At 41.1% G+C, this 27,169-nt stretch overlaps 1 protein-coding gene across 1 annotated transcript in view; it reads right to left on the reverse strand.

Moving 5' to 3' along the window:
* LOC126187896 (glycine cleavage system H protein, mitochondrial) overlaps window positions 1–27,169 on the reverse strand; it is a 59,879-nt gene that overhangs the window by 7,211 nt on the left and 25,499 nt on the right. The window contains exons 3-4 of the mRNA XM_049929247.1: window positions 14,865–14,928; window positions 12,354–12,485 (exon numbers count right to left, since the gene is read on the reverse strand). Coding sequence (XP_049785204.1) covers window positions 12,354–12,485; window positions 14,865–14,928 — 196 coding nt within the window. The remainder of the gene's footprint in view (window positions 1–12,353; window positions 12,486–14,864; window positions 14,929–27,169) is intronic.

The following is a 27,169-nucleotide window of genomic DNA, read 5'->3' on the forward strand; positions in this document are numbered from 1 at the left end:
ACATACTTAGGGCATGTTCTTAGCAGTGAAGGGATTAAGATGGATTGAATTTGATGCAGGCAGTACAGGGATTTCCGATTCCTAGTAATGCTGAGGAGTTACAATCTTTTTTGGGTTTAGAGAATTATTATAGAAAATGCACATAGAAGGATTTGCAGATATAGTGGGACCACTTGCATGACTGTTAAAAAAAAAAGGGGGTGGGGGTTAAGTTTGAATGGATGAAGGAATTCTAAGGTACATTCAAAGAGTTAAAGAGAGCATTGACGTTGAGTACTAATTTTTCTGAACTATGAGAAAGAGTTTCTCTTGTCAATGATCACTTTCAATCAGGCTATACAGTGTGTTCTCAGTCAGATGGTAAATGGAAAGGAACATCCAGTACCATATGCCTCCAAGTAGATGGACAGAGCAGAGGAAAACTACTCGTCAACAGAAAATGAGGTAATTAGTGTGACATATGGACACACTTATTTCAGATGTTATTTGTATGGAAAGAGGTTTAAAGTAGTAATGGACCATGCAGTCCTTAAACACTTGTTGGGGCTTAAGGACCCTTCTAATAAGCTGGATAGATGGTAATCGAAGTTAAGTGAATTTGAGTATGAGGATATACACAAGTCTGGTAAGACACACACAAATACAGATAGTTTAAGTTGAAAAATAACAGTGATACAGATTCTGGATCACGAACTTGCACAATGGCAAGCAGTGCAACAGACAGATTTCGAATTTAAGCAGTATATCACATCCACAATTCACTGTGTGGGATATGTTATTGTGTAAGACAATGAGGTAGTAGACAATGAGTAACAGCACCAGGAAATCTTAAAGAGGAAGCACTGAAAGAAGTGCGTGACCACTTGTTCTCAGGACACAGGGGTAGTACAACAACAAACAGGTGAGTAATGGTGTGCTACCGGTAAAGGTCCAGGAAAGAAAAGCAGACTGGTATGTATGAGGTTGTGTGCAACACATGCAGTGGGCAGATATGAATGTGGAAGTGATTGCAATCCCTAAACAACAGAGAGCATTGGTCCAACAGCTGGGTGCTCAAACCTGGTGTGCCAGAAACTATGATCACTGATCAAGGGACCAACTTTACATTTGATTTGTTAAGGTATAAGCAGCTGTGTAATGTGCTATGATTAAGAAGTTATGTACGAGTCCATTGCACCCTCAGGCTACTGGTGGGATGGAGCTGGAGATGGTACATCCCACAAATGGAAGGACGTTGAGTCATTATGTGGGCATACGCCATAATGATTGGGACATGTAATTCAAACGTCCATTCTGAAACCAGGTTAGCACCATATGAGGTAGATTATAATACCACAGTATAAAATCAGTCATTGGATAATGTTATTGAACCTGTACCTGCAGAAGGATAAGACCAAGAAATTTGTAACTCATTATCAAGGGCCCTATTAGATAGCTGAGACAACACTGCCAGTAAACATCAAGCTTCAATTACTGACTATAACAACTATTGTGCATGTGGGGCATCTAAAGCCATATCGATGTCTTCCAGACGCATTGTTGCAGGAGTCATCATCCATTGAGGGTAAGAGTATGGATAACTAGGAATAGACCAAGCAAATAGGTAGGAATAGTTTATATTTGGGTAGAGTATATGTGCCATTTAGAGGCATAAGGATTAGTGTATCAGCAAAAGATGAGAATAGTAGGAAGAAGTTTTGTTCATGGTATATGTAGGATTATACTTTTATGTTCAGGTGTGTGAGTTTGGTATTTTAGGGCTCAGTTTTGTTTTGTATGTCTACGTAATGGCAACCTCTTGATGGAGAGAGGGTGGGGAACAATGGGAGTTCCCTGTTCCCAGGTTGCTGGACGTTGAAGTAAGAGGTGAAGGGAGTCCCTGTCTATACTCTGTTCATCATATGAAAAAACATGATGCAAACAAATAACTGCAGTGATTGGTCACAGAAGCCGTATCACATGTACACTGGTGTTGTTTGCTCTTGGAAGTAGGTCTTACTTATGTATTAGATATATTATTACTAAATTACGTTAAATGAAACTTTAGGATGTTCAAATGTATTAACAGCCATCAACGTTTTTCTTAATCACACTTTAGCTATGTAGTTTTTATTTAAAAAATCGTGTACAGTCACAGCCTCTGCAATGTTGTGCTCTGATTGTCACGCTGTTAATGCACAGTATGAAAATGGCTGAGGCTGTTTCCTGTTCAGTTGTGAAACATGCATGTGGAACACTGTTAAAAATGCCGAGGAATAGGTTGTCCTCAATGTTTTTCATAAATTTTAAGAGATAGCTTTGATGTCTTCCGAGGAACTGTATTAGAAACAGTTGAGACACAAACACATACTGAGCGTATGTGTAATGGACTGGTAAACATGTTACAGTTTGTGGTTCTCTCTATCAAATCTCGTCTAAGGCATTGTTTTTTTTCTCATTCCATCTGAAATATCTACATCTTGTAATAGTAAAATTCATCATAATGTTTTATGAATAATTCACATCATCTTGTTTCGAATTACATATTGCACGCGATATTCCTGTTTTCATTTCAAATATAAATTCTTAGTTAGTGATATTTTATGAAAGATTGTTGATCGAAGTTGGTTAAATTATGGAAACATAACAATTTAATTTTTAAGGCAAAAATAAAAAACCAGTTACTCTTTATTTGGACTATGTCCATCGTTTTCTACCACAGATTTAGATAAGTGTCATAGAACCATGAAAAACAATCATTTTCACATCGAGCACACCATACAAATGCTGCATTTTTACATTTGCCACTGTACCATTACAATATGAACCCAGTAGAACTGATCTGGAGCCAAGTTACGGGATTTGGCCTAAGGAATAACAAGAATGTTAAGCTGTCAGATTTACTGGAACTAATGGACACAGGTTTTTCACACGTCACTGCCAAATGCTGGCCGGGTATAGAACAGCTTGTCATAAAAAAAAGAGGAGAAACACGGTGCCTGGTTGGTTTCATGGATTCTGTTGTTGATAGGCTCGTTATCAACATAGCATGTGACACTTCCAAAACAGAAATGTATTTCTCCGAATCGGATAAGGAAGGAGCTAAGAGATTACCAGACAACTTACTGCAATTAATACCTTCAGTGGCTTCAGTATTCAACAGTATAGTGAAATCCCTGCAGTATGCTTTTGCAGCACACTCAGAAAAAAATCACCCTGTGTTTAAGTTAGGAATTTTCACCACCCTTATTTGTAATTAGAATCCCATGTCAGGTGAGAATGAGACCATTTTATGCTTTCCGTCTGGACACCTTAGAAGCATGCGGTAGTGCTGCCGTTTTGTTGAATATTATTTCATTCTCTTTAAAAGTTAAAAGACATTCGAAGATTTATTGTTTCTTTGCTCATCTCTTTCCATGCCTGAACTGCAATTGCTCACATCATTACAGGTTAGTTGGACCACTGGCTCGCCAGTGCTGCCCGAAGTTTAATGTGCCGGTAAAGCTGTTGTCTCGCATTATTGCTCAGTCTATGTGCATTGATACACAGCATAAAACATATCCTTAAGATCGTACTTGACTGTACCAGTCACGGCTTGGCTTTCACTTCATGTGAAACAAAATCCAATGACATTCAAGCAGATGCAGAAGAATACATGGCGTAATGTTTACATCAGGTTTATTCTTATGATGAACAGAATATAATCAGTGTTGCACCTCTTCACCAGGAGTAGAGTCGGGGCATTGCAGGTGCTACCACTGGAAATTTGAGCACTTTTTAGAAGGCAAGAGGACATGGTACTCACAAGGCACTCGTTGGGCATTGAAGCTGATAGAATGCTTGGAAAATTTATAATGAAGTGAGCCATTTAGAAGATGTTTTTATGAATTTGTGAAGGGAAATGGAATGGAGAGAAATGCTGAAGGAAATGAGGTGTGAGTACGGTAAGTTGCACCAGTCACTGTGAAGCCAAATACAGCAAAGAGTGGAAGCAGTACCACGCACAGTATGGCGTCTTAAGTGGGACTGGTTACACACAGGGAAAAGGTTATTAAAAATGGTTTTCGGATGTCAGGGAACTACATTACATGTAGACAGCAGTACATACAATAAACTGGGACCTGGAAGTTATAGAGGCTCAGGTGGATATTTTGGACAGGAGAATGGCAGTAACAAGACTGTTGCAGTCTTTGGCCAGCAGCTTGTGGAACACTCGGGTAGTGGTAAAAGAATTGCAGGAAGAGGCCTTACATGTGGCACACAGATGAGTGAGTCCAGCTGTGTTAATGCCAAATCAGTTCTTGGTAGGCCTATGGAAAGTGTAGGAGGAGTTGCTGTCAGAAATGGAACTTTTAGTTCAACCAAACAAGTTGAACCTACCACTGTTATTACCATATGGCACAGATCAAAATCAGGACAGACGTACTGCAACTGTATATAACAGCATGGTTTCCAATTAGCAACAGGCAAGTCAGGTTCAGTTGTTACACCATACATGCATACCCACTGAATTGGGGAAATTTGGTGAAATTCGGCCAAGTAAAGACAAAAGGAGTAGTGCTGATCACAGAAAATGGTGGCAATCACACGGTGATGTTGCTAACCAAATTCTATCACTGTCAGAAGCAGTTGTAATTAGGTAGGCAGGTCAGGATTGTCCAAATGACATACTGGAGCCACGACCCTATTTTCAGCAAGCGGGTTTGCATTGGGTGGTTTTTGTAAACAGCACCGAAATGGTAGTAGCAAACTGGTGAAAGCAAGGTAAGCTCACGGAGGCTGAATTTTTGGATCAGCACAAGAGTGGAATACTTATTAACAGGATATACTGTGACATAACAGGACAGACATTTCATCTGGCAGCCTCTGTTACAGGGGAAACAAACTTTAACATTACACAGCCATAGTTGTACTGACCAGAGAAGCCACTAGCAGTCCTTCTAGACCTACCTGAATGAAACATTGGATCCTCATCTAATACTGCCTTTAGACCAACTAATAGGCATGCAAGAGGGGCATATTTCTGTAGAGCAAATGCTTTCACAATGCTCAGTGATCTGGAAGGAACAGCAGCAAATGAAGATCTCAAATGTCACATCCACATGCACTGTGTTAGTGACTGTTCGCATAGCATTCACTTACTTTAGGCGGAGGGCAGCTTGCCAATGCGATCCTGCAGTACATAAGATACCTTTTGCCTAGTTAGCTGTTCATACATGAGAAGGTATGATTGGTGCAAAAGCTAGATGTAACTGTATTGTACTCTTAACTGTGATTTGAAGGACAAGAAACAGTGAGTGTTGTAGAAATGAGTATTGCTGCTTACCATACGAGACGTCATAAAGGCACAATAAGACGATATTCATGTAAATAATTTAATGTTTTGTGGGGTTTAATGGTTAAGAGGTAGCTCAAACAAGAATGGAAGCTTTATGTAGTAGCTTAAGGACCATGGAACCAATGGGCTGGGAATTGTAGGGGAGGAATATTCCCCTTTTTAAAAGCTTGTTCTTGATGTAAGAGCAAAAATTGTAAAATAATATGTGTCATAGCTTTGTAAGGAAGTCTTCTGTTGCAGACTGGTCACGGGTCCCCCAAAGAGAGGAACCATACGTGAGGCAAGTGGCCAGCCACAGAGGTGCTGATATGGAATTTCATTGGCGCACTCAGGTTAAGCTGCACAATCATGGTGACATCACAGAAACATAATGCAATGACATGATGACCTGCAGTATATTTCAACACCATTGGGAAACAGATGTGGTTCATCTGCACATGCGTGGAAGCAGTGTAACGGCACAACAAGGGTTCTACCAATCACTATAAGTACACTCTTTTTTCTAGAACAGTTATGCACAGTTTGGTAGACCTCCACAACATTAGGTCCAGGTCAGCCACCAACATGCTATCTGCCAGGCAGCAGCTGACACCAGTCTGGGCAGCCAGCTCTACCAAACCAACTCCTGATTCTAAGTCTGCTGCCCCCCCCCCCTTTCCCCCACACCACAACAGCATCAAAATTCTACCTTGGAGGGCAGCAGTTCCCAGACAGGGTAGAGTATTGACTCCACCCCTCCACAGCAGGGCGAGCTTCTAATCCAGTAACCATGGCCGCCTATGGAAATTCAGCAGATGTGTGTGTTGCTGGCACTGCTCACTCACAGCCACATGACAGCTCAGGCACTCACTGCTGAGTGAGAAGCAGTGCCAACAGCGCAGAACAAAGACACCAAATGACCATCCCACCACTAAAACCTTCTGATGTCACCAGTGGACCACACACTGGCAAAGGGTGAATCCAGGGGCACTACAGTACGCTGATATTCTTATCCAAGATGAATAAAATGTGCTGCATCTTGCAGCAGATTTTTCCTAGTCAGCTCCACTGCCTCCATAACCTGATACTCCACCACCTCTACAATATAGCGACCTCACTCAACCCAGGTTGCTACAATACCTTCTGTGGGTAATCACTCTAATTCGGTATGAGTGGGGGAGCCTCTGTTCATAGGGAGAATGATCAAATTAGGGTCTGACTTGAGACTGAGAATGGCTACTACATTTTCTGCTGAGAGCTACGTGTTATTGGATAATAATGACTTGCTGGAAAGTAACTAGAAAGCAGCTGACTGTAGTGAGAAAGGATAAAGGTTGGACTGAGGCATGAACTGGAAGAGGCAAGATTCAGTGTTGGTTTTATGTTAGTTTTGGTTAGAAGGATTGGTGGCAAAGTGTTTCCATTGTATAAATAAGAAAAAGGAGAATATATTTTAGCTGCTGGTGAATCTTCTGGGATATACAGTTGTGGTTTATGAAACTATTTTGTTCATGATGCTTCATCCAGAACTGGGTTGGACATCTTCAGAGGTGGTCCTGGTTCCACTTAAGTCTTGTTGGCAGCTGGGAGAGATAACGGAGAACAACATGAATACTGTGGAAAGGGGCATTGTAAAAGTTTACACATGATCAGCAGAGGTAATACTTGTCACAGATGCAGCTTATCTATCAATCCACGTATCACTATTTCAGTGGTTTATCTGTACAAACACTGATAACAGTTCATCATTGCTGATAAATTTTGATTTTGGATAACTTCACTTTATGATTTCCTGACCAAAGAGTGTGCTCTACTACAGTTAATTTTTCAGTGAAGGCTAATGTGTTCTTCCAAATGTGTATTAACACACCTCTTTTTAGTTCTCATGTAGACCTCACAAGTATACACAATTTTGTAACAACTCACATGCAAACAGACCAGGTCATTTATGGTATACAGCTCTGAGGGCTTGACATAATTTCTTTGTTGGTCTAAAAACTGGCCTGGTGTTACATTTCTATAAAATCTTTCTGAATTGATCGGTTATTTTTTAATATATATACTAAATGGTATCTGTCTTTCCGGACATGCCCGAAAGAACAGATACCACCTGTGACCATGCAGCTCGTTAGAATGAAATTACAATGAAATGAACACCCTTAGCTGCTTACAGGCGTTGACATACGTCAACGGGGACAGATGAAAATGTGTGCCTCGACCGGGACTAACAAGGGATCTCCTGCTTACATGGCAGACGCTCTATCCATCTGAGCCACCGAGGACACAAAGGATAGCGCGACTGCAGGGGTTTATCTCTGGCACGCCTCCTGCGAAACCCACATTCCCCACGGCCATTTGACCATCTTCTTCTTCTGTGCGAATGCACAAACAGTGCCCGAACTCATACGGGAATCAGCAACGCGCCATGAGTAATGAGTATAATGGGTGGGGGCACTACGAATGTAGTGCGGGACAATACGTTGAGAATGTGGGTTTCGCAAGAGGCTTGCCAGAGATAAATCCCTGCAGTCACACTATCCTCTGTGTCCTCGGTGGCTCAGATGGATAGAGCGTCTGCCATGTTAGCAGGAGATCCCTTGTTCGAGTCCCGGTCAGGGTACACATTTTCATCTGTCCCCGTTGACGTATGTCAACGCCTGTAAGCAGCCAAGGGTGTTCATTTCATTGTGATTTTATTTTTTAATATAAAGGAGAAAACTGTGTTCTCCCATGGCTGCATTTTATCCTTGTTCTTTGGCCTACTGTTATTTGGTCATACAACTAGTTCCTCTCCTGAACACCAATTTTTCTCAAAAGCCTGCTTCAGATGTTTTAACTAAGTGTAAGTGGGCAAATTCTTTTGGCTCTGTTAACAAGACATCCCTCTTTTATTGTGGGTATGGTCTGAATAGCTTGTACATACCTTCCATCAGTCTGTCATAACTAAAACATCCAAAATAAACTGGATTTGTTTACTTATATAATTTAGGCAGCAAAACAACTCTTCTAAAGATTTTTTACCTTGTGACCAAACCTCAACAAAATTCAAAATCCCCACAGCAAAGCAAATAATTGGGAACATTATTAGGCATGAAACATGTGACTTCAGCAAGGTAAATGATATTCAACTCTCTAACAACATCAGTAGTGAGATTGTTAAATTGAAATCATTGGCCTCTAAATTCAATGAACTCTTCCTGTAAGTAGCAGAAAACACAGGAAGAAAGTTAAATTTACTTAGAAAGGCATTGCAGTTTTAACAACAGACATCAGTTTTGTCACATCCAATGTCAGAGGGATCATAAGTAATAACTGTTCTGGTTATGACATTTCATCAAAAGCACTGAAATCTTTTACTGACTTGATACTTATCTTTGCAATCCGCCAGTGAGTCAATGTGTATTTCCTGAATGCTACCCTATGCAATTGGCACATGCATGGACGGTCAGCTATGGAGACCCATTGTTAGAAGTGTTTGGTAAACTGCGTACTCACACACACTTGCACTCTGTCCACCGTTAAAGTCTGATGCTAGTTCCAGCACAGTTCGCCATCTGTCCCGTTATTAAAATTGACCTCTAATTGTAGACTGCATCTTCTTTGTCACATTCTCATTTTTGCTGTGTGAGTTGTGCGCGGCTCATGTTTGTGCCGTTATGGCTTCACATCTTGTCTTGGCGGTACTGCCGTCTCATTTCTTATTTGATTTACTAGTGTCACTAAGTTGCTGGTTTGCCTTCCCGTGAGTGGCAGCAGCAGCACTTATAGATAAGAGCACTGTCATACTATCTTTGGAGCGACCGCTAGGATTTCCGGGTCGTCTTGTGTCAAGCGAGTTGAGTAGGAACGGAGCAGCAGTGAGGTCCGGGCAGCCATGACCCGCCCGACCGTTGCCGGCACACCTGACTTCAGTGGGGACGACCTAGGTTGGTCGTTCGGTCAGTCGTCTCATCGGACGATGTGTATTTGGTCGCCTACCACTTCCAGGTTCTCTGTGTGTGCTGACTTGTGATTTCTCCTAGTTGTTCCACAGTGACTGGTTTTAGTATTGTTCAAGTTATTTGTGGAAGTGTTTTTGCAGAACCGTGTGTAGCTTGTGTGGTTTTGACTGAGCAGTTATTTTAATGGTGTCTGCGTGCTGGATTGAGGTAGTCAGTTGGTTGGGACAGAGCAGCGAGGAAGTCTACGCGCGCGAAGCCAGGCCGGGACTGCTGGCAGCGTGCACGCACTGTCGGATTGTTAGGCGCTAGCTGCGAGAGTGACAAAGTTCGTTGCCCACCAAACCTAGACGCTGAAGTTGAGTGATCAGTTAACCTGTTATGACATCTCAACTATTTTGACATCTCTTCGTTAATTTGCAGGTTGTTGCTGCCTGGGCCAATCGGGCTAGCAGCAACTTATGATGTGTTGGAGTCGGTGAAATCTTGCAGTCATCTTCCTATATTGTGATTAATTATTAAATTGACTGTTACTTGCCAGTGAAGTGCACCAGCAGTACTTTCTGCCCTGTGGCCATTAATGCCCCAGTGTTGTGTGTGGCCTTCAGCTGATGATTTATGTGAACCCCTTTTAATAAAGCCTTCAGCCGTGTGTATTCTTTACAGGCAAACTTTTTTATAAGAAGGAGGGGGTTTATTTTAAACTGTTTGTCTGACTTCTTGTTCAGGCCCTCAGCCATTGTTTCAAATTTATTTGTGGCCTTCAGCCGTGCAATAAGTTAATATTTCTTTAATTAGGCTTTTGGCTGTTCTGTTGTAAGTTTAAAAAAATTTCTTGGTTGGAAAATTTTTTTATTAATGTGTTTTATTATAGTTGTCCTTCAGATGTGTAGTGTAGGCCTTCAGCCACTAATTGTTTTCAATTGCACGGTTTTTTTCTAAAGGAAAAAAAAATTACCTTCTATTTTTAATTGCTTTTGATTTCTAAGCCAGGCCTTCAGCCATTCTTGTTTTTGGTGTAGTTTTGGGCTTTCAGCCCAGAAAGCATCTCAAGTTCTTTAACTAGACCTTCAACTGTATTGTTTAATTGTGATATTTTAAAGCAATGTGTAAATGAGTGGTTGATAGAAAAATAAAGTTGTGTGTTTGTTTGTGCAACTCATAGTAACTTTACGGCCCCATCCACAATCATAACTTTACCTTGTGTTCTCTCCGAGTACCTACCAACCAGGTCTCACTGTGGATGAGATAGCTCATAACAGAATACTGAACTATCTTTCTAAGAACAGCCTTTTAACAACTGATACTGCAATCATAACTCAAAAAGATGGCATCTTCCAGTTATATCATCAGGCAAAATACACTGATGAGCCAGAATGTTATGATCAGCAACCTGCTATCAATGTAAACCTATCCAGGCAATAGCAGCATCACCTGGGGAAGAATGACTGCTAGTCAGACACATGCACAGTGTGTGTAGTATCAGTGAGCATGCCCTCTCTGTTTAGAATGGGGAAGGCGCATGATCTAATTGAGGCTGACGAAGTGCAGATCATGATAGCTTGGGGGCTTGGCATAAGCATTTCGGAAACGTACGACTTGTCAGGTGTTCAGTACTGCTGTGGTGAGCATCTTCAACACATGGCAAAACAAAGGTGAAACCATGTCCAGATGAGATGGGTTGGGTGGCCACCAGCATTACAGATGTCGGACATCATAGGCTGCGCAGACTGGTAAAACAGGACAGGTAGCGAATTATGGTGGAAGTACTATCAGACTTTAATGCTGGGCAGAGTACAAGTGTGTCTGAACACAGAGTGCACCATTCACTTCTAACACTGAGCCTCCACAGCCTACAACACCTGCATATGTCAATGTTAACACTACGACAACAACAACTACGACTGAAATGGGCACATGACCATTGGCACTGGACACTGGTGCACTGACAGCATTGCATGGTCTGATGAATATCTCACCTTCATCATATCAATGAGAGGGTGTGAATCCATCGTCTTCCAGGGGAACAGCTCCTTGACACCTGAACTTCGGAATGGATACAAGTTGGTGGGGCTCCATTATGCTTTGGGGAACATTCATGTGGGCATCCATGGGTCAAGTGGATTTTGTGCAAGGCACCAGGATGGCCAAGGATATCATACAAGGGTTGAAGAGCACATATATCCCTTCATGTTTACCAATGGTAGTGGCATTTTTCAACAGGATAACATGCCATGTCACAAGGTCAAAAGTGTGTTGGAGTGGTTTGAGAAACACGATGACAAGTTCCAACTGACATGCTGGCCCTCCAACTTACCAGATCTGAACCTGATCGAAAACATCTGGAAAGTGACTGAATGTGGCATCAGAGCTCTCCTCCCTGGAATTTACGGGAATTACATGACTTGTGTATGCACATGTGATGCCAACTCCCTCCAGCGGCCCCCAACACCTCATTATTTCCATGCCCTGATGAGTCATCACCGTTATCTGTGTCAAAGGTGGACATACTGGCTATTAGGTAGGTGGTGATAATATTCTGGTTGATCAGTGTACAATATTATGCCAAGTATAAAGGGAAACTACTTAAATAGAATGACATTTGATGACACTTGCGTTTTAGCAACTACATTATAAAATACACTATTTTTGTGGCTAAATGTGAACTATCAAAGCTAGCCACCTTTCATTGCTAATTCAGTTCGCTGAAGACATGCTCTCCAACAGTAACTTAACCATGGCACAAAAATCTGACTATACAATTGAATGGGAAAAATGAGAAGTTTCTGGCAGTCACTGAAGTTACACAGTTACATCACAGTAACACTGGAGGAAGCAGTTTAACAACCCAATAACAGTTTTTCTTTTCTTTTTTTCTTTTCTTTTAAGGAAAAAATTAAAATTATCACCTTAGGCTCTTTATTAAAAAGGAAAAAAAGGACAAAATAACACTGCAACTTTTTACTGTGTGCGCAGTATTTGTGAAAGGTTTAGTGTGTTTTCTCTCATGCAAAAATGTAAGCATGTAAAGTGAATTAAAATTGGAATAAATAACTACATTACTGAAAAGTAATTTGAATGTATCAATGATTTCTCTTAATTTACAACTATATTATTACCTTCTTTGTAACAGGATTTATTTATCAAACCAGGCTTTTCTTCCACAGATGTGTTCTTTTCTACTACTTTTCCTGATATAGGACTGTACAGTTCACTAGCAGCTTTCACACTTTCCAGTGCACCACATTCATCTGGAATCACAACACATTAAAACTATACAGAAACTAAAATACAACACCACTCTTAACTATTTATATTAAAAAAATCTATTCAGCTGTCTATCAATCAGACAAATCTGGATTTGTTCATGATAACTGTTGCTTTTCAAAACCAAAAGAGATTAAATTACAACAATTATATTTGCTCAAGCAATTAAAGTGCCCAAAATTTAGATTTAGAGCACAACAAAATTGCAAATATTTGATATGAATAAATCATTAATACCAGAGAAGGAAAGATGCTACTCACCATATAGCGGAGATGCTGAGTCACGATAGGCACAACAAAAAGATTCACACAATTAAAGCTTTCGGCCATTAAAGCCTTTGTCAGCAACACACACACACACACACACACACACACACACACACACCTGCAGTCTCAGAGAGCTGAAACCACAATGCAAACAGCAGCACCAGCGCATGATGGGAATGGTGACTGGGTGGGGGTAAGGAGGAGGCTGGGGCGGGGAGGGGGAGGGATATTATGGTGGGAGTGGCAGACAGTGAAGTGTCGCAGTTTAGACAGAGGGCAGGAGAGAGGTGCGGAGAGAGGAGGGGGTAAGTAGTGGAAAGGAGAAAAATAAAAATAAATTAAAAGACTGGGTGTGGTGGTGAAATGACAGCTGTGTAGTGCTGGAATGGGAACAGGGAGGGGGCTGGATGGGTGAGGACAGTGACTAACGAAGGTTGAGGCCAGGAGGGTTACGGGAACGTAGGATGTATTGCAGGGAACGTTCCCACCTGCGCAATTCAGAAAAGCTGGTGGTGGTGGGAAGGATCCATATGGCACAGGCTGTGAAGCAGTCATTGAGATGAGGGATATCATGTTTGGCAGCATGTACAGCAACAGGATGGTCCACTTGTTTTTTGGCCACAGTTTGTCGGTGGCCATTAATGCGGACAGACAGCTTGTTGGTTGTCATGCCTACATAGAATGCAGCACAGAGGCTGCAGCTTAACTTGTAAATCACATGACTGGTTTCACAGGTAGCCCTGCCTTTGTTGGGATAGGTGATGTTAGTTAGCAGATTGGAGTAGGTGGTGGTAGGAGGATGTATGGGACAGGTCTTACATCTAGGTCTATTACAGGGGTATGAGCCATGAGGTAAGGGATTGGGAGCAGGGGTTGTGTAAGGATGGACGAGTATATTGTGTAGGTTGCATGGACGGTGGAATACCACAGGAAGGGGGGTGAGAAGGATAGTGGGCAGGACATTTCTCATTTCAGGGCACAATGAGAGGTAATCGAAACCCTGGCGGAGAATGTAATTCAGTTGCTCCAGTCCTGGATGGTACTGAGTTAAGAGGGAAATGCACCTCTGTGGCCAGACTGTGGGACTTTGGGAGGTGGTGGGAGACTGGAAAGATAAGGCATCGGAGATTTGTTTTTGTACAAGGATGGGAGGATAATTACAGTCAGTGAAGGCTTCAGTGAGACCCTCGGTATATTCTGAGAGGGACTGCTCGTCACTGCAGATGCAACGACCACGAGTGGCTAGGATGTACGGAAGGGGCTTCTTGGTATAGAATGGGTGGCAGCTGTCAAAGTGGAGGTATTGCTGGTGGTTAGTAGGTTCGATATGGACAGAGGTACTGATGTAGCCATCTCCGAGGTGAAGGTCAACATCTAGGAAGGTGGCTTGTTGGGTTGAGTACCACCAGGTGAAGCAACTGAGGGAGAAGTAGTTGAGGTTCTGGAACCTTCCTTCCCACCAACACCAGCTTTTCTGAATTGCGCAGGTTGGAACCTTCCCTGCAGTACATCCTATGTTCCTGTAACCCTCCTGGTCTCAACCTTCGTTAGTCACAGTCCTCACCCATCCAGCCCCCTCCCTGTTTCCATTCCAGCACTACACAGCCATCATTTTACCGCTCCACCCAGTCTTTTTATTTCTCTCCTTTCCACTACTTACCCCCTCTCCCCCCTCCGCACCTTCACTCCTGCCCTCTGTCTAAACTGCAACACTTCACTGTCCGCCACTCCCACCATACCATCCCTCCCCCTCCCCGCCCCAGCCTCCTCCTTGCCCCCACACAGTCGCCACTCCCATCCTGCACTGGTGCTGCTGTTCACATTGTGGTTTCAGCTCTCCGAGACTGCAGACGTGTGCAAGTTGCGTTCCCGTGTGTGTGTGTGTGTGTGTGTGTGTGTGTGTGTGTGTGTGTGTTTACTGCTGACAAAGGCCTTAATGGCCGAAAGCTTTAATTGTGTGAATCTTTTTGTTGTGCCTATCGTGACTCAGCATCTCCACTATATGGTGAGTAGCAACTTTCCTTCTCTGGTATTGTTACACTCCATCCTGGATTTTTCATTGTTTGAATATGAATAAATCAATAATATAATCTCACCATCTTTTTTGACAATGGTTCCTACATCTGGCAGTTGGGCATACACCACTTCCCCCAATGAATCCTAAAAATGTATGCTAACATTAGTAACATAAAGAATGGTAGAGACTCAAATGACAGCAATTTCCAATATCAAAATTAACAATGAAGAATAGTGGATTAACAAATTTTAAAACTAGGAGAGTTAGAATACTATTGCTAATTATTGGTTTTTAACATGTTTAGCAATTAATAGTGTATTCACATATATAATTTTACATGCAATCAAATATGTTCAAATGTGTGTGAAATCCTATGGGACTTAACTGCTAAGGTCATCAGTCCCTAAGCTTACACAATACTTAACCTAAATTATCCTAAGGACAAACACACCCACCCATGCCCGAGGGAGGACTCGAACCTCCGCCGGGATCTGCCGCACAGTCCATGACTGCAGCGCCTTAGACTGCTCAGCTAATCCCGCGCGGCTACATGCAATCATGAAGTGTCAACAAAACTATTCAGCAGCTCTAGTTAAGATTGCACTTCAGTTACTTTGAAAGTAATGCGCTGGCTGCAAATTCCTTAACATCAGCCGCATTATGCACAGATTTAGTACCCAACAGCAGCATTTGAAACTTAATGCTGGACTGGGACTCAAGCCATGATTTCCCACTTATTGCAAGTGCTTGCCTGAAGGAAATGCAGGTTCGAATCCTCAACTCGCGCAAATTTTCATGTATCACTAAAATCTAGTACAGTTGAAATCAAATGAATTCACCGTCTTCTTTGACATGCAAAACAAAATATCTGCATGATGCTACCACATGGATAGAATGCATTTTAGATTGTATCTAGCTGTTGTAAGAGCCATTCATCAGACTATTGAGAATTCTGGCATGGAGTAACTAATTTATTTTGTGCTCTGATGAAGTAAATATTTGTGATGTTAAGCATCTGTACTCTTACAGGTACGTCAAGTCTATTTACACTTTATATAGCATATAACTATACTTATTCAGTAATACAGCATAGAAAATTTTTAAATCCTAGCCCCTTTGCAGTAAAAAGCATGTCTAAAAATATATCAAATTGTACCACCACCTATTATATACTGCAGCAGCACATTTTAAAATAATATTCACCGTACATATTTTACCAACTGATTTGATCTAATAATATTGTACTGCTACATGTGTAGCCAATGAAGGGGGCCTATTTATAGTTTATGGTTTTTATTGGAAGATGGAATTTTGCATGCTTTATTCTTCCATTTTATTTAACCTTGAAATGGAGCAAATGTCAAATCTATAATTACAATTACAAATATTGTCTTACTGCACTTCACATGTTGCATCATTTTATTGAAACACAATTATATGCCATGTTATGCTAGTAATCATGTAATTAAAAAAGACATTCCTCAGTTTTTAATCAAAATAAAAACTAGTTACTAGAGCCCCAGTGATGTAGTAAGGGTGAATTAGTAACTATAAATAATGCTGATGATAATATTATCAGATTGTAACTTATCTTACAACACTACAGTTTTTTCATGTAGCGGTACCAATGGAATATGGTTTTTGGTCCCAAGAAGACAAGGAGAGGGGTAGTGATGCTATTGGACATATTCCCAAAGGACAAATAAAACGAAGAAGAGCAACATCATCTGCTTTTGCAATCACCGGTGGTCCTTACAAGATGTCCTCCTTGATACAGAATATGAGAGAAATGAAAGTCAGTCTAAGGAAACTAAACAGCGCATATTAAGTGCCTCAGATGTGGTGTATGATTGCATACCTGATGTGCAAAAGTATGTGCAAAGAAAAAGGTATTGTATTGTGATACCTGCAAACCTGAATGACTAGTTAATGTTGAAACTGTTCAGTGTAAGTCCAAAAGTAGGCTAATATTTTAGATAATGAATATGTATTAAGGGCTCAGATTTCTTTCCTAATGTCTGAAAAATTAAAATAAATATTGCTGATAACAAATTTTTGTATTTATTGCTATGAAAGAAAAAAATTTTTAGTGGTACAATTCATAATACCAATGATACAATTCAGAAGACCTGTTTATGAAATGTAATGCTTTGCACCTCTCCATTAACTGTGTTCTATCTTTTAAATTTTACTAAAATTTAGTATCAAAACTTAAAGCATATGTGTCTGACAGAATTGGCTATACCTTGTTGACATTACATTTAGATAATGTATATTAGATCTCAGTATAAATAGAAAAATGCTCAAAGTGAAACATAAGAACTGGTTACCTGTCCAAGGTGCCCAGTACTGTCATGTTCCAAAAAACATTTGACACAGTGTCCCCACAGCAGACTTAACAAATGTCATAGCACACCGAATGGGTTCCCAGATATGTGAGTGGCTTGATTACCTTTTAATAGAACCCATTACACTGTCCCCAGTGGGCTGTATATCAGAGAGAAGGGGAACAGCCTGAGTGCCTCAGGGAAGTCTCAAAGGATTGGACAAATATATTATACTAGAATGATACCACAGTTCATCAAGAGTAGTGACGCATATTGTGACAAGCCAGTTGCTCGGCCACCATTGACCAGACGTTTTCAATTGGTGAGAGATCTGGAGAATGTGCTGGCTAGGGCAGCAGTCGACCATTTTCTGTATCCAGAAAGTACCGTACAGGACCTTCAACATGCGGTCGTGCATTATCCTGCTGAAATGTAGGGTTTCGCATGGATCGAATTAAGGGTAGAGCCACGGGTCGTAACACATCTGAAATGTAACTTCCACTGTTCAAAGTGCCATCAATGCGAACAAGAGGTGACCGAGACGTGTAACCAAAGGCACCCCATACCATCACGCCAGGTGATACGCCAGTATGGTGATGACGAATAAACGCTTCCAATATGCGTTCACTGCAATGTCACCAAACATGGATGCGACCATCACGATGCTGTAAACACAACCTGGATTCCTCCGAAAAAATGACGACGTGCCATTCGCGCACCCAGGTTCATTGTTGAGTACACCATTGCAGGCACTCCTGTCTGTGATGTAGCGTCAAGGGTAACCACAGCCATGGTCTCTGAGCCGATAGTCCATGCTGCTGCACATGTCATCTAACTGTTCGTGCAGATGGTGGTTGTCTTGCAAACATCCCCACCTTTTGACTCAGGGATCGAGACATGGCTGCACAATCCGTTACAGCTATACGGAGAAGATGCCTGTCATCTCGACTGCTAGTGATACGAGGCCATTGGGATCCAGCATGGCGTTCCGTATTACCCTCCTGAACCCACTGATTCCATATTCTGCCAACAGTCATTGGATCTCAACCAATGCGAGCAGCAACGTCGCGATACGATAAACCGCAATCGCGATCGATAGGCTACAATCCGACCTTTATCAAAGTCGGAAATGTGATGGTACACATTTCTCCTCCGTACACGAGGCATCACAACAACGTTTCACCAGGCAATTTCGGTCAACTGCTGCTTGTGTATGAGAAATCGGTTGGAAACTTTCCTCATGTCAGCACATTGTAGGTGAGTATCATCATTCAGCAACTGTAGAAGGATACAAGATGACTTATTTCCATTTGGTATTATGAGTGGTGGTTTGGTCTAAATGTGGAAAAACTTAAGTTAATGCAGATGAGTAGGAAGAACAGAACTGCAATGTTCAAATACAGTATTAGGAGTTTGCTGCTTTACAGTGTCATGTCAATTATGTATGTAGACATAATGGTGCAAAGAAATGTCACGAGCATGTAAGGAAGGTAATTGAAGAGGTTGACTTCGGTTTATTGGGAGAATTTTAGGACAGTGTAGCTCATCTATATATGATACTATGTACAGAGCACTAGTGTCGTCAATTCTTGAGTACTGTTTGAGTGTTTGGGGTCCCACCAAGTCAGATTAAAGGCAGATATCAAAGCAACGCTCAGGTGTGCTGCTAGATTTATTACTGATACATTCAATCAACACACGAGTATTACGGAGATGCTTCATGAACTCAAATGAGAAACCGTGAAGGGAAGACAATTCACAAAACACTACTGAGAAAACTTAGGCCTTTGCAGCCGACTGTACAGTGCATCTACAGCCACCAACGTAGAATTCACTTAAGGACCACGAAGACAAGATAAGAAAATTTACGACTCTTATGGAGGCATATAGACAGTCATTACTCCCTTGCACCAACTGTAAGTGGAAGAGGAAAGGAAATGACTAGTAGAGATACAACGTAGTCTCCATCAGGCACTGTATGGTGGCTTGCAGAGTATGAATGTTGATGTTAATGTTTATGTCCAAGAACGTGTGAGGGGAGGCAGTAACAGGAAAAAACTCCATTATTCTTGCAAGCAGAGTGCTGCCAGATTCTACACATCCGTAAGCGTCACTGAATGAAGTGCCCATTTAGAATAAGGACAAAAACAAGACACACACAGTATATCTCATCTTGACTGTTCATGACACTTCACTTCTTTGGCAGTATCTGTAAAACTTTCTTCGCAGTGATGTGTGTATTTTCCACAGCTGTAGATGTTCACATTCTTTGTCTGCTGGTTCAGTTAGAGCTGGTTGTGTAGACTCCTTGTTTGAATATATGCCAAATGATTGTTATATTTTCAGTTTCCTCCACCATCAAAGTCTCTCTCCCTCCACAAGTATTCACAAACTTTTTTAATCATTATAAATAGCCTTTTTAGTTTCCTAAAGTGACATCACTAAAGCTAATGCCACAGCAATAAAATTAATCTGCCTGCATGGTCTAGCAGTTAGAGTTTCTGGCTGCTAATGTCAGGGTCCAGGATCTGATTTCCAGTGATAACTTCAAGGTCTGGAAGGAGCATTCTCTCGACTTGTGAGACTGAGAAGTTGCTCAAGTACGGAATAGGGATGGGAAGAACTGACAAGTTAACCAATACCAGTATTTTAGTTTCAGATAAATGGTATTTTTTGGTATTTTCTTCATTTCAGTTACAATAGTTTTTTTTTCCATTTTTACTGCGAACTGGGTAAAAAACCAGCATATCAATTTGCCACTGCAGCAGTGTTAAAATACTTTATTGCTCTGGAATATTCTGTTATTATATGCACAGCACTGCAACAACATTAATGGTTGGCTCTGAGCACTATGGGACTCAACATCTTAGGTCATAAGTCCCCTAGAACTTAGAACTACTTAAATCTAACTAACCTACGGACATCACATACACACCCATGCCCGAGGCAGGATTCGAACCTGCGACCGTTGCAGTCCCGCGGTTCCGGACTGCAGCGCCAGAACCGCGAGACCACCGCGGCCGGCAACATTAATGTACCTAGTGGCATGGCCTATTACACAACAGGCCTGCACATGCAGGAACACATGCCAACAGCTGGTCTATATGGTTTTTTTTTTTGTTGTCATCCTTGGATATTGGTAGTATTGCAGAATGATATTCCTAATTTGGGAGTGCTTTACAATAGTAATGAAGTGCGATGGTGTATTTGCTTTAAGTGATGAAAAATGAGAGGAAGCACATCATCATCATAGAAGTAGAAAACATCCATAATGTTCCTTGGAAGACAAGGCAAATTTAAATGGTATACCTATACTGTATGTGTGAAACCCTGGTCCGATGTAAGAGAGGGCCTGAAGGCCATAAGATTATCACATTAAAAAAAAATGCAGGGAACTCATTGACTTGTGACCTTCTGCTCTTGCTGTGCCAGTATCCTACATCTACATCCACATTCCACAAGCCACTGTTTGGTGCATGGCAGAGGGTACTTTGTACCACTACTAATCATTTCATTTCCTGTTCCACTAACAAATAGAGCAAGGTTGTAATGACTGTCTATATGCCTCCATATGAGCCTTAATTTCTCTAAACTTCGTGGTCCTTGAGCGAAATGCATGTTTGTGGCAGTAGAATCATTCTGCTGTCTTAAATGTTGTTAATAGTATCCTTGAAAAGAATGATGCCTTACTTCCAGGGATTCCCATTTGAGTTCCTGCAGCAAAGCCATGACACTTGTGCATCATTCACACCCACCAGTAACAGACGTAGCAGCCCCTCTCTGAATTGCTTCCATGTCTTACTCTAAACCAACCTGGTGCAGATCCCAAACACTTCAGCAATACTCCAGAATTACGTCGCACTAGTGTCCTATATGCAGAGGAACAAAACTTCCCAAAATTCTCCCAATAAATTTAAGCTGACTATTTGCCTTACCTAACACAAGCACTACATACTCGTTTCATGTCATATTGCTTTCCAAGGTTACAGTCAGATATTTAAATAACGTGACTGTTAAGCAGCATACTAGAAATTCTGTATTTAAACATTACGCATTGGTTTTTCCAACTCATTTGCATTAACTGACATTTCTCTAAATTTACAGCTAGCTGCCATTCAACACACCAATTATAAATCTTGTCTCAGTCATTGTATCCTCCTACAGTCTGTCAATGAGAACACTTTCCTGAACCACCACAGTGTCATCAGCAAATACCTGTAGACTGCTGCCTATCTTGCCCGCCAGATCACTTAAGTATATAGAAAATACTAATAGTTCTATCACAATCCCCTCGGATACTTCTGATGATACCTTTGTCTGACGAACATTTGCTGTGGTGGATAACATATCGAGTTCTATCACTTAAGAAGTTTTCAAGCTGCTCACATGCTCGCACCTTTGTTAACAGTCTGCAGTGGGCCACTGTGTCAAATGCTTTTCAGAAACCTAAAAATGTGGCATCTGCCAGTTGCCCTTCATCTGTAGTTCACAATATATGATGTGACAAAAGGACAAGCTTTGTTTTGCACTAACAATGCTTTCTAAAATCGCGCTGATTCGTGGTCAGGAACTTTTCTTGTCTCAAGGAAATTTATTATATTTGAACTGAGAATACATTCAAGACTTTTACAGAAAACTCATGTTAAGGACATAGGTTTAATTTTTTGGGTACATTTTTTACCCTTCTCATATACAGGAGTCACCAACAGTATTTTCCAATTGTTTGGGACTTTCCGCTGGGCAAGAGATTCACAACAAACACAAGATAAGTAAGGGCCAGTGTTGTAGAGTACTCTTTCTACAACCAAGCTGGGATTCCATCCGGATGTGGCAACTTATCTATTTTCAACTCTTTCAGTTGCTTCTCCATGCCAAGGATGCCTATTACTATGTTGTCCGTATGAGTGTCTGTGTGATTTCTCCTGCATTATTTCTTAAATACGAAACTTGAAACTTCAGTTTTTGTTTTGCTATCCTCTACTGCCTCAACAGACTGGTCAACGAGTGATTGGATGGAAGCATTAGACGACATTAGCAATTTTACATAGAGCCAGAATTTTCTCTTGTTCTCTGCCAGATCTCTTTACAGATGTATAAACCTCCACTACCCTTAGCTTTCCAATATTTACACATTCTCTTTTGCACTAAGAGTAACAGCTTTTGCTTCCTCAGCATCTTCCAAATTTCACAGTTAAACTATGGTGGATCCTTTCCATCCTTAATCCACTTACTACGCATGTACTTCCCCTCGTACTGGAACTAAATTATGTCAATTCATTGTCCAAGACAGTTGCTAACCACAGATCATCTGCTCTAACAAATTCTCTCCTAGCCTTCTTGACTGATTTATTAACTTCTGCAACCATAGTTACTAACATAACATCATGATCACTTATCACTGTCTCAATATTTGTGCCGTCAATAAGGTCAGGCCTGTTTGTAGCTACAAGGTCTAAAATATTCCCACTGGGTGTGGGCTGTCAAACTAGCTGCTCAAGTTACTAATCAGGGATGAATTATATAGTTTCACCTGAGTGCTTCAGTAGTTAGGTTTCTGAATCTCTGCGTATTAATCTAAATTATTAGACACAGTTACTGTATTTTCGACAGGGTCTACAGTAGAGTTGCACGGCACGAGCCGATAGTTCGTTTATCTGCATAGTTTAGTTTTCCACGGTCTTTAGTATGGACAGGGACTGCGATTGTTGTGTGCGGATGTGAGCCTAGTAGGTAACACTTCGCTCTCAGCTTCAGGCTGTGATGGCTTCGGTTACACAGCTTGAGGCTGCAGTGGGTGGACACCACTGCTGTGGGCCAGCTGTGGGAATCCAACGGACATCCAGCACATCCAAGTCCTCCTATCGGTCCTCACTGGAGGCCAGCCCACCCCTCACCCATGGTTGAGTGGGAGGTCGCCATAGGGCATAGCAAGCGGAGAAAGACTTCCCAAGCTGCTGTACATAAGGCCTCCCCGGTTTGTCTGACAAGCAGGTTCCACATGCTGTCTGGGTCTGACAGTCACTGAGCCAGTGCTGTTCCTTATCTACATAAACAATTTGGGATACAATCGCAGCAGTCATCTTAGGTTGTTTGCAGATGGCACTGTTGTTTATTAACTAATAAAGTCATCAGATGATCAAAACAATTTGCAAAATGATTTAGAATAGATATCTGTATGGTGTGAAAATTGGCAATTGACCCCAAACAATGGAAAGTGAAAGGTCATCCACGAGTGCTAAAATGAATTCGTTGAACTTCGGTTAGATGATAAATTCGTCAAATCAGAAGGCCATAAATTCAAATAAATACCTAGGAATTACATTTACGAACAACTTAAATTTGAAGGGAACACACAAAAAATGTTGTGGGGAAGGCTAACCAAAGACTGCAGTCTACTGTTACGACACTTAGAAAATGTAAAAGATCTACTAAGGAGACTGCCTACACTACGTTCGTCCATCCTCTTTTACAATACTGCTGCACAGTGTGGGATCCTTACCAGACAGGACTGAGGGAGTACATCGAAGAAGTTCAAAGAAGGGCAGCACATTTTGTACTATCGTGAAATACAGGAGAGAGTGTCACTGAAATGATACAGGATTTGGGCAGGACATCATTAAAATAAAGGTGTTTTTCATTGCAACAGAATCTTCTCATGAAATTCCCATCACCAACTTTCTCCTCTGAATGCGAAAGTATTTTGTTGAAACCGACCTACACAGGGAGAAATGATCACCATGATAAAATAAGGCAAATCAGAGCTCGTACAGAAAGATATAGGTGTTCGTTCTTTCCGTGCGCTATATGAGATTGGAATGATAGATAATTGTGAAGGAGGTTCGATGAACCCTCTGCCAGGCACTTAAATGTGATTTGCAGAGTATCCATGTAGAAGTAGAAGACAGGTTTTAGAAAACTGAGCTCAAAATCACTTTGCAAGTCTGTCTGTCTGTCTCCTCCCCCCCCCTCACACACACACACACACACACACACACACACACACACACACACACACACACACACACACACTGAATCCATAGATGTCCCAGTCTATACTCGATATGTTAAAGCCACCACCAACTAGTGGTTTGGGTATTTATGTGCTACTAACCATAGATGTTCTTTGAATTACTAAAAAACTGTTATGTCAGATCTGGTTGGCTGGTAAAAACATCCAACAATTACCTTTATTTCAAATACACCCTTTATATGCGACCAGATACCTTCTCTGTCACACTCAAATACAATCTCAATAGAGAGAATATTTTTGTCAACTGCAACAAACATACCCCCTCCCCCCCTCCTGTAGCATCTAATCTGTCTTCCCGACATACAGTCCATGACATGGTAAATGTCTTAGAGCTTTCTACTTCAGATTTCGCCAGTTCTTGGTCCTGAGAATACTTTGAGTGTAAGAACTTTCCTGCAGGAACTTTCCTGGAGAGCAGTAAATTCAGGAACTTAGTTACAAATACTTCAACAATATACTGATAATATGTTGACAGACAAAGTGTCTTTACTCTGAACATTGTCTAATTTTGCTGTCAGTGTACCATCTGGCAAGTGTTCATGAGAGTACCTCAAATTACTACCTACGCTAAACAAACGCTACGGGACTCCCCAAGTACTCTGCTACCTAAGCTGCTTCATTTGTGTAGTGCACCTTCATCTATTGGGAGTGGAGTCCTACAATTCCCCACCCAATAGTACAGGTCCTTCACCATCTTTGCTGGAGACAATGAGAGCAATTGCTGCCACAGCCTTAACCCCATATCGATGGAGATCTCCGTCTCCTTCACCTGCATTAGAATTTTTCAATCTTTGTTCACTATCTCTGTTTATTATTGGAAATAATAGCCATAAAAAACCTACCCTCAGTTACTTCAGAAACCAGTTTTTTGAGCAGTCTTAACAGTCAGGTTAAAAGAAAGTATATAACCCAAAACCAACTGTTTCAGCAATAACTGCTATCCCTAATATAGAAGCAGTGAAATTGACACACAAGTCACCTAAGCAATATTTGATATCAAAAGGCTTGCCAAATGCTATGTGACACACAATATTTATTTATTAGGAGCAAAACCATCATGTGTTATTTTTAGTTTACTGAGCAAAATGTCTGACACATTCAGACTATTGATCTTATCCTTTCAAAGATTGCACACCAGTTCTGTAGGATTTGGGACTGTATAGTATGGCAGAAATAGGAAAGGAACCATTTTCTTGCAAACATTTTGTCTGCAGAATGAACTTATTTAATGCCAAAAGTTAGGTTTCCTTGGGTTTATATATTTTTTCCTTTGTTTCTCCATTTCTATATGATAAGTCTGACTTTTCCATTGCTGACATAGAGGAGAAGTGAACAGGAAATGAAACTCTGCATTCACACAATAGAAACACTGACCAACACTGTTGTTTGAGAATACTATTTGCATACTGTTACTTTACAACAACTATTCACAGTGTACTCTGAATGAATCCACAGTTCATCTAAAACTAATACCACTTTAATTTCGAAAGCCTTATTTTTCGTACAAAAATCTAATGTAGTCTGCATTTTTTGCAAGTACATTCATTCATCTGGACACAACGACTCATTTATTCTGGTTTCTTTTAATATCAGATCTCTTAGATGGAACTTCACGGTATTGACAGGAATGGGGGAAAGAAATACAGTAGAAGAAGAATGGGTAACTCTGAGGGATGAAGTAGTGAAGACAGCAGACGATCGAGTAGGTAAAAAGATGAGGGCTAGTAGAAATCCTTGGGTAACAGAAGAAATATTGAATTTAATTGATGAAAGGAGAAAATATAAAAATGCAGTAAATGAAGCAGGCAAAAAGGAATACAAACATCTCGAAAATGACAACAGGAAGTGCAAAATAGCTAAGAAGGGATGGCTAGAGGACAAATGTAAGGATGTAGACGCTTATCTCACTAGGGGTTAGATACTGCCTACAGGAAAATTAAAGAGACCTTTGGAGAAAAGAGAACCACTTGTATGAATATCAAGAGCTCAGATGGAAAACCAGTTCTAAGCAAAGAAGGGAAAGCAGAAAGGTGGAAGGAGTATATAGAGGGTCTATACAAGGGCGATGTACTTGAGGACAATATTATGGAAATGGAAGAGGATGTAGGTGAAATGGGAGATATGATACTGCGTGAAGAGTTTGACAGAGCAGTGAAAGACCTAAGTCGAAACAAGGCCCCGGGAGTAGACAACAACACTCCATTAGAACTACTGACGACCTTGGGAGAGCCAGTATGACAAAACTCTACCACCTGGTGAGCAAGATGTATGACAGGTGAAATACTCTCAGACTTCAAGAAGAATATAATAATTCCAATCCCAAAGAAATCAGGTGTTGACAGATGTGAAAATTACCGAACAATCAGTTTAATAAGTCACAGCTGCAAAATACTAACGCAACTCTTTACAGACGAATGGAAAAACTGGTAGAAGCCGACCTCAGGGAACATCAGTTTGGATTCCATAGAAATGTTGCAACACGTGAGGCAATACTGACCCTACGACTTATCTTAGAAGATAGATTAAGGAAAGGCAAAACTACGTTTCTAGCATTTTTAGACTTAGAGAAAGCTTTTGAAAATGGTGACTGGAATACTCTCTTTCAAATTCTGGAGGTGGCAGGGATAAAATACAGGGAGCAAAAGGCTATTTACAATTTGTACAGAAACCAGATGGCAGTTATAAGGGTCGAGGGGTATGAAAGGGAAGCAGTGGTTGGGAAGGGAGTGAGACAGGGTTGTAGCCGCTCCCCGATGTTATTCAATCTGTACATTGAGCAAGCAGTATAGGAAACAGAAGAAAAATTCAGAGTAGGTATTAAAATCCATGGAGAAGAAATAAAAATTTTAAGGTTCACCGATGACATTTTAATTCTGTCAGAGACAGCAAAGGACTTGGAAGAGCAGTTGAACGGAATGGATAGTGTCTTGAAAGGAGGATATAAGATGAACATCAACAAAAGCAAAACGAGAATAATGGAATGTAGTCGAATTAAGTCAGGTGATGCTGAGGGAATTAGATTAGGAA

This window comes from Schistocerca cancellata, chromosome 5 (assembly GCF_023864275.1).
Source record: "Schistocerca cancellata isolate TAMUIC-IGC-003103 chromosome 5, iqSchCanc2.1, whole genome shotgun sequence".
NCBI lineage: Eukaryota > Metazoa > Arthropoda > Insecta > Orthoptera > Acrididae > Schistocerca > Schistocerca cancellata.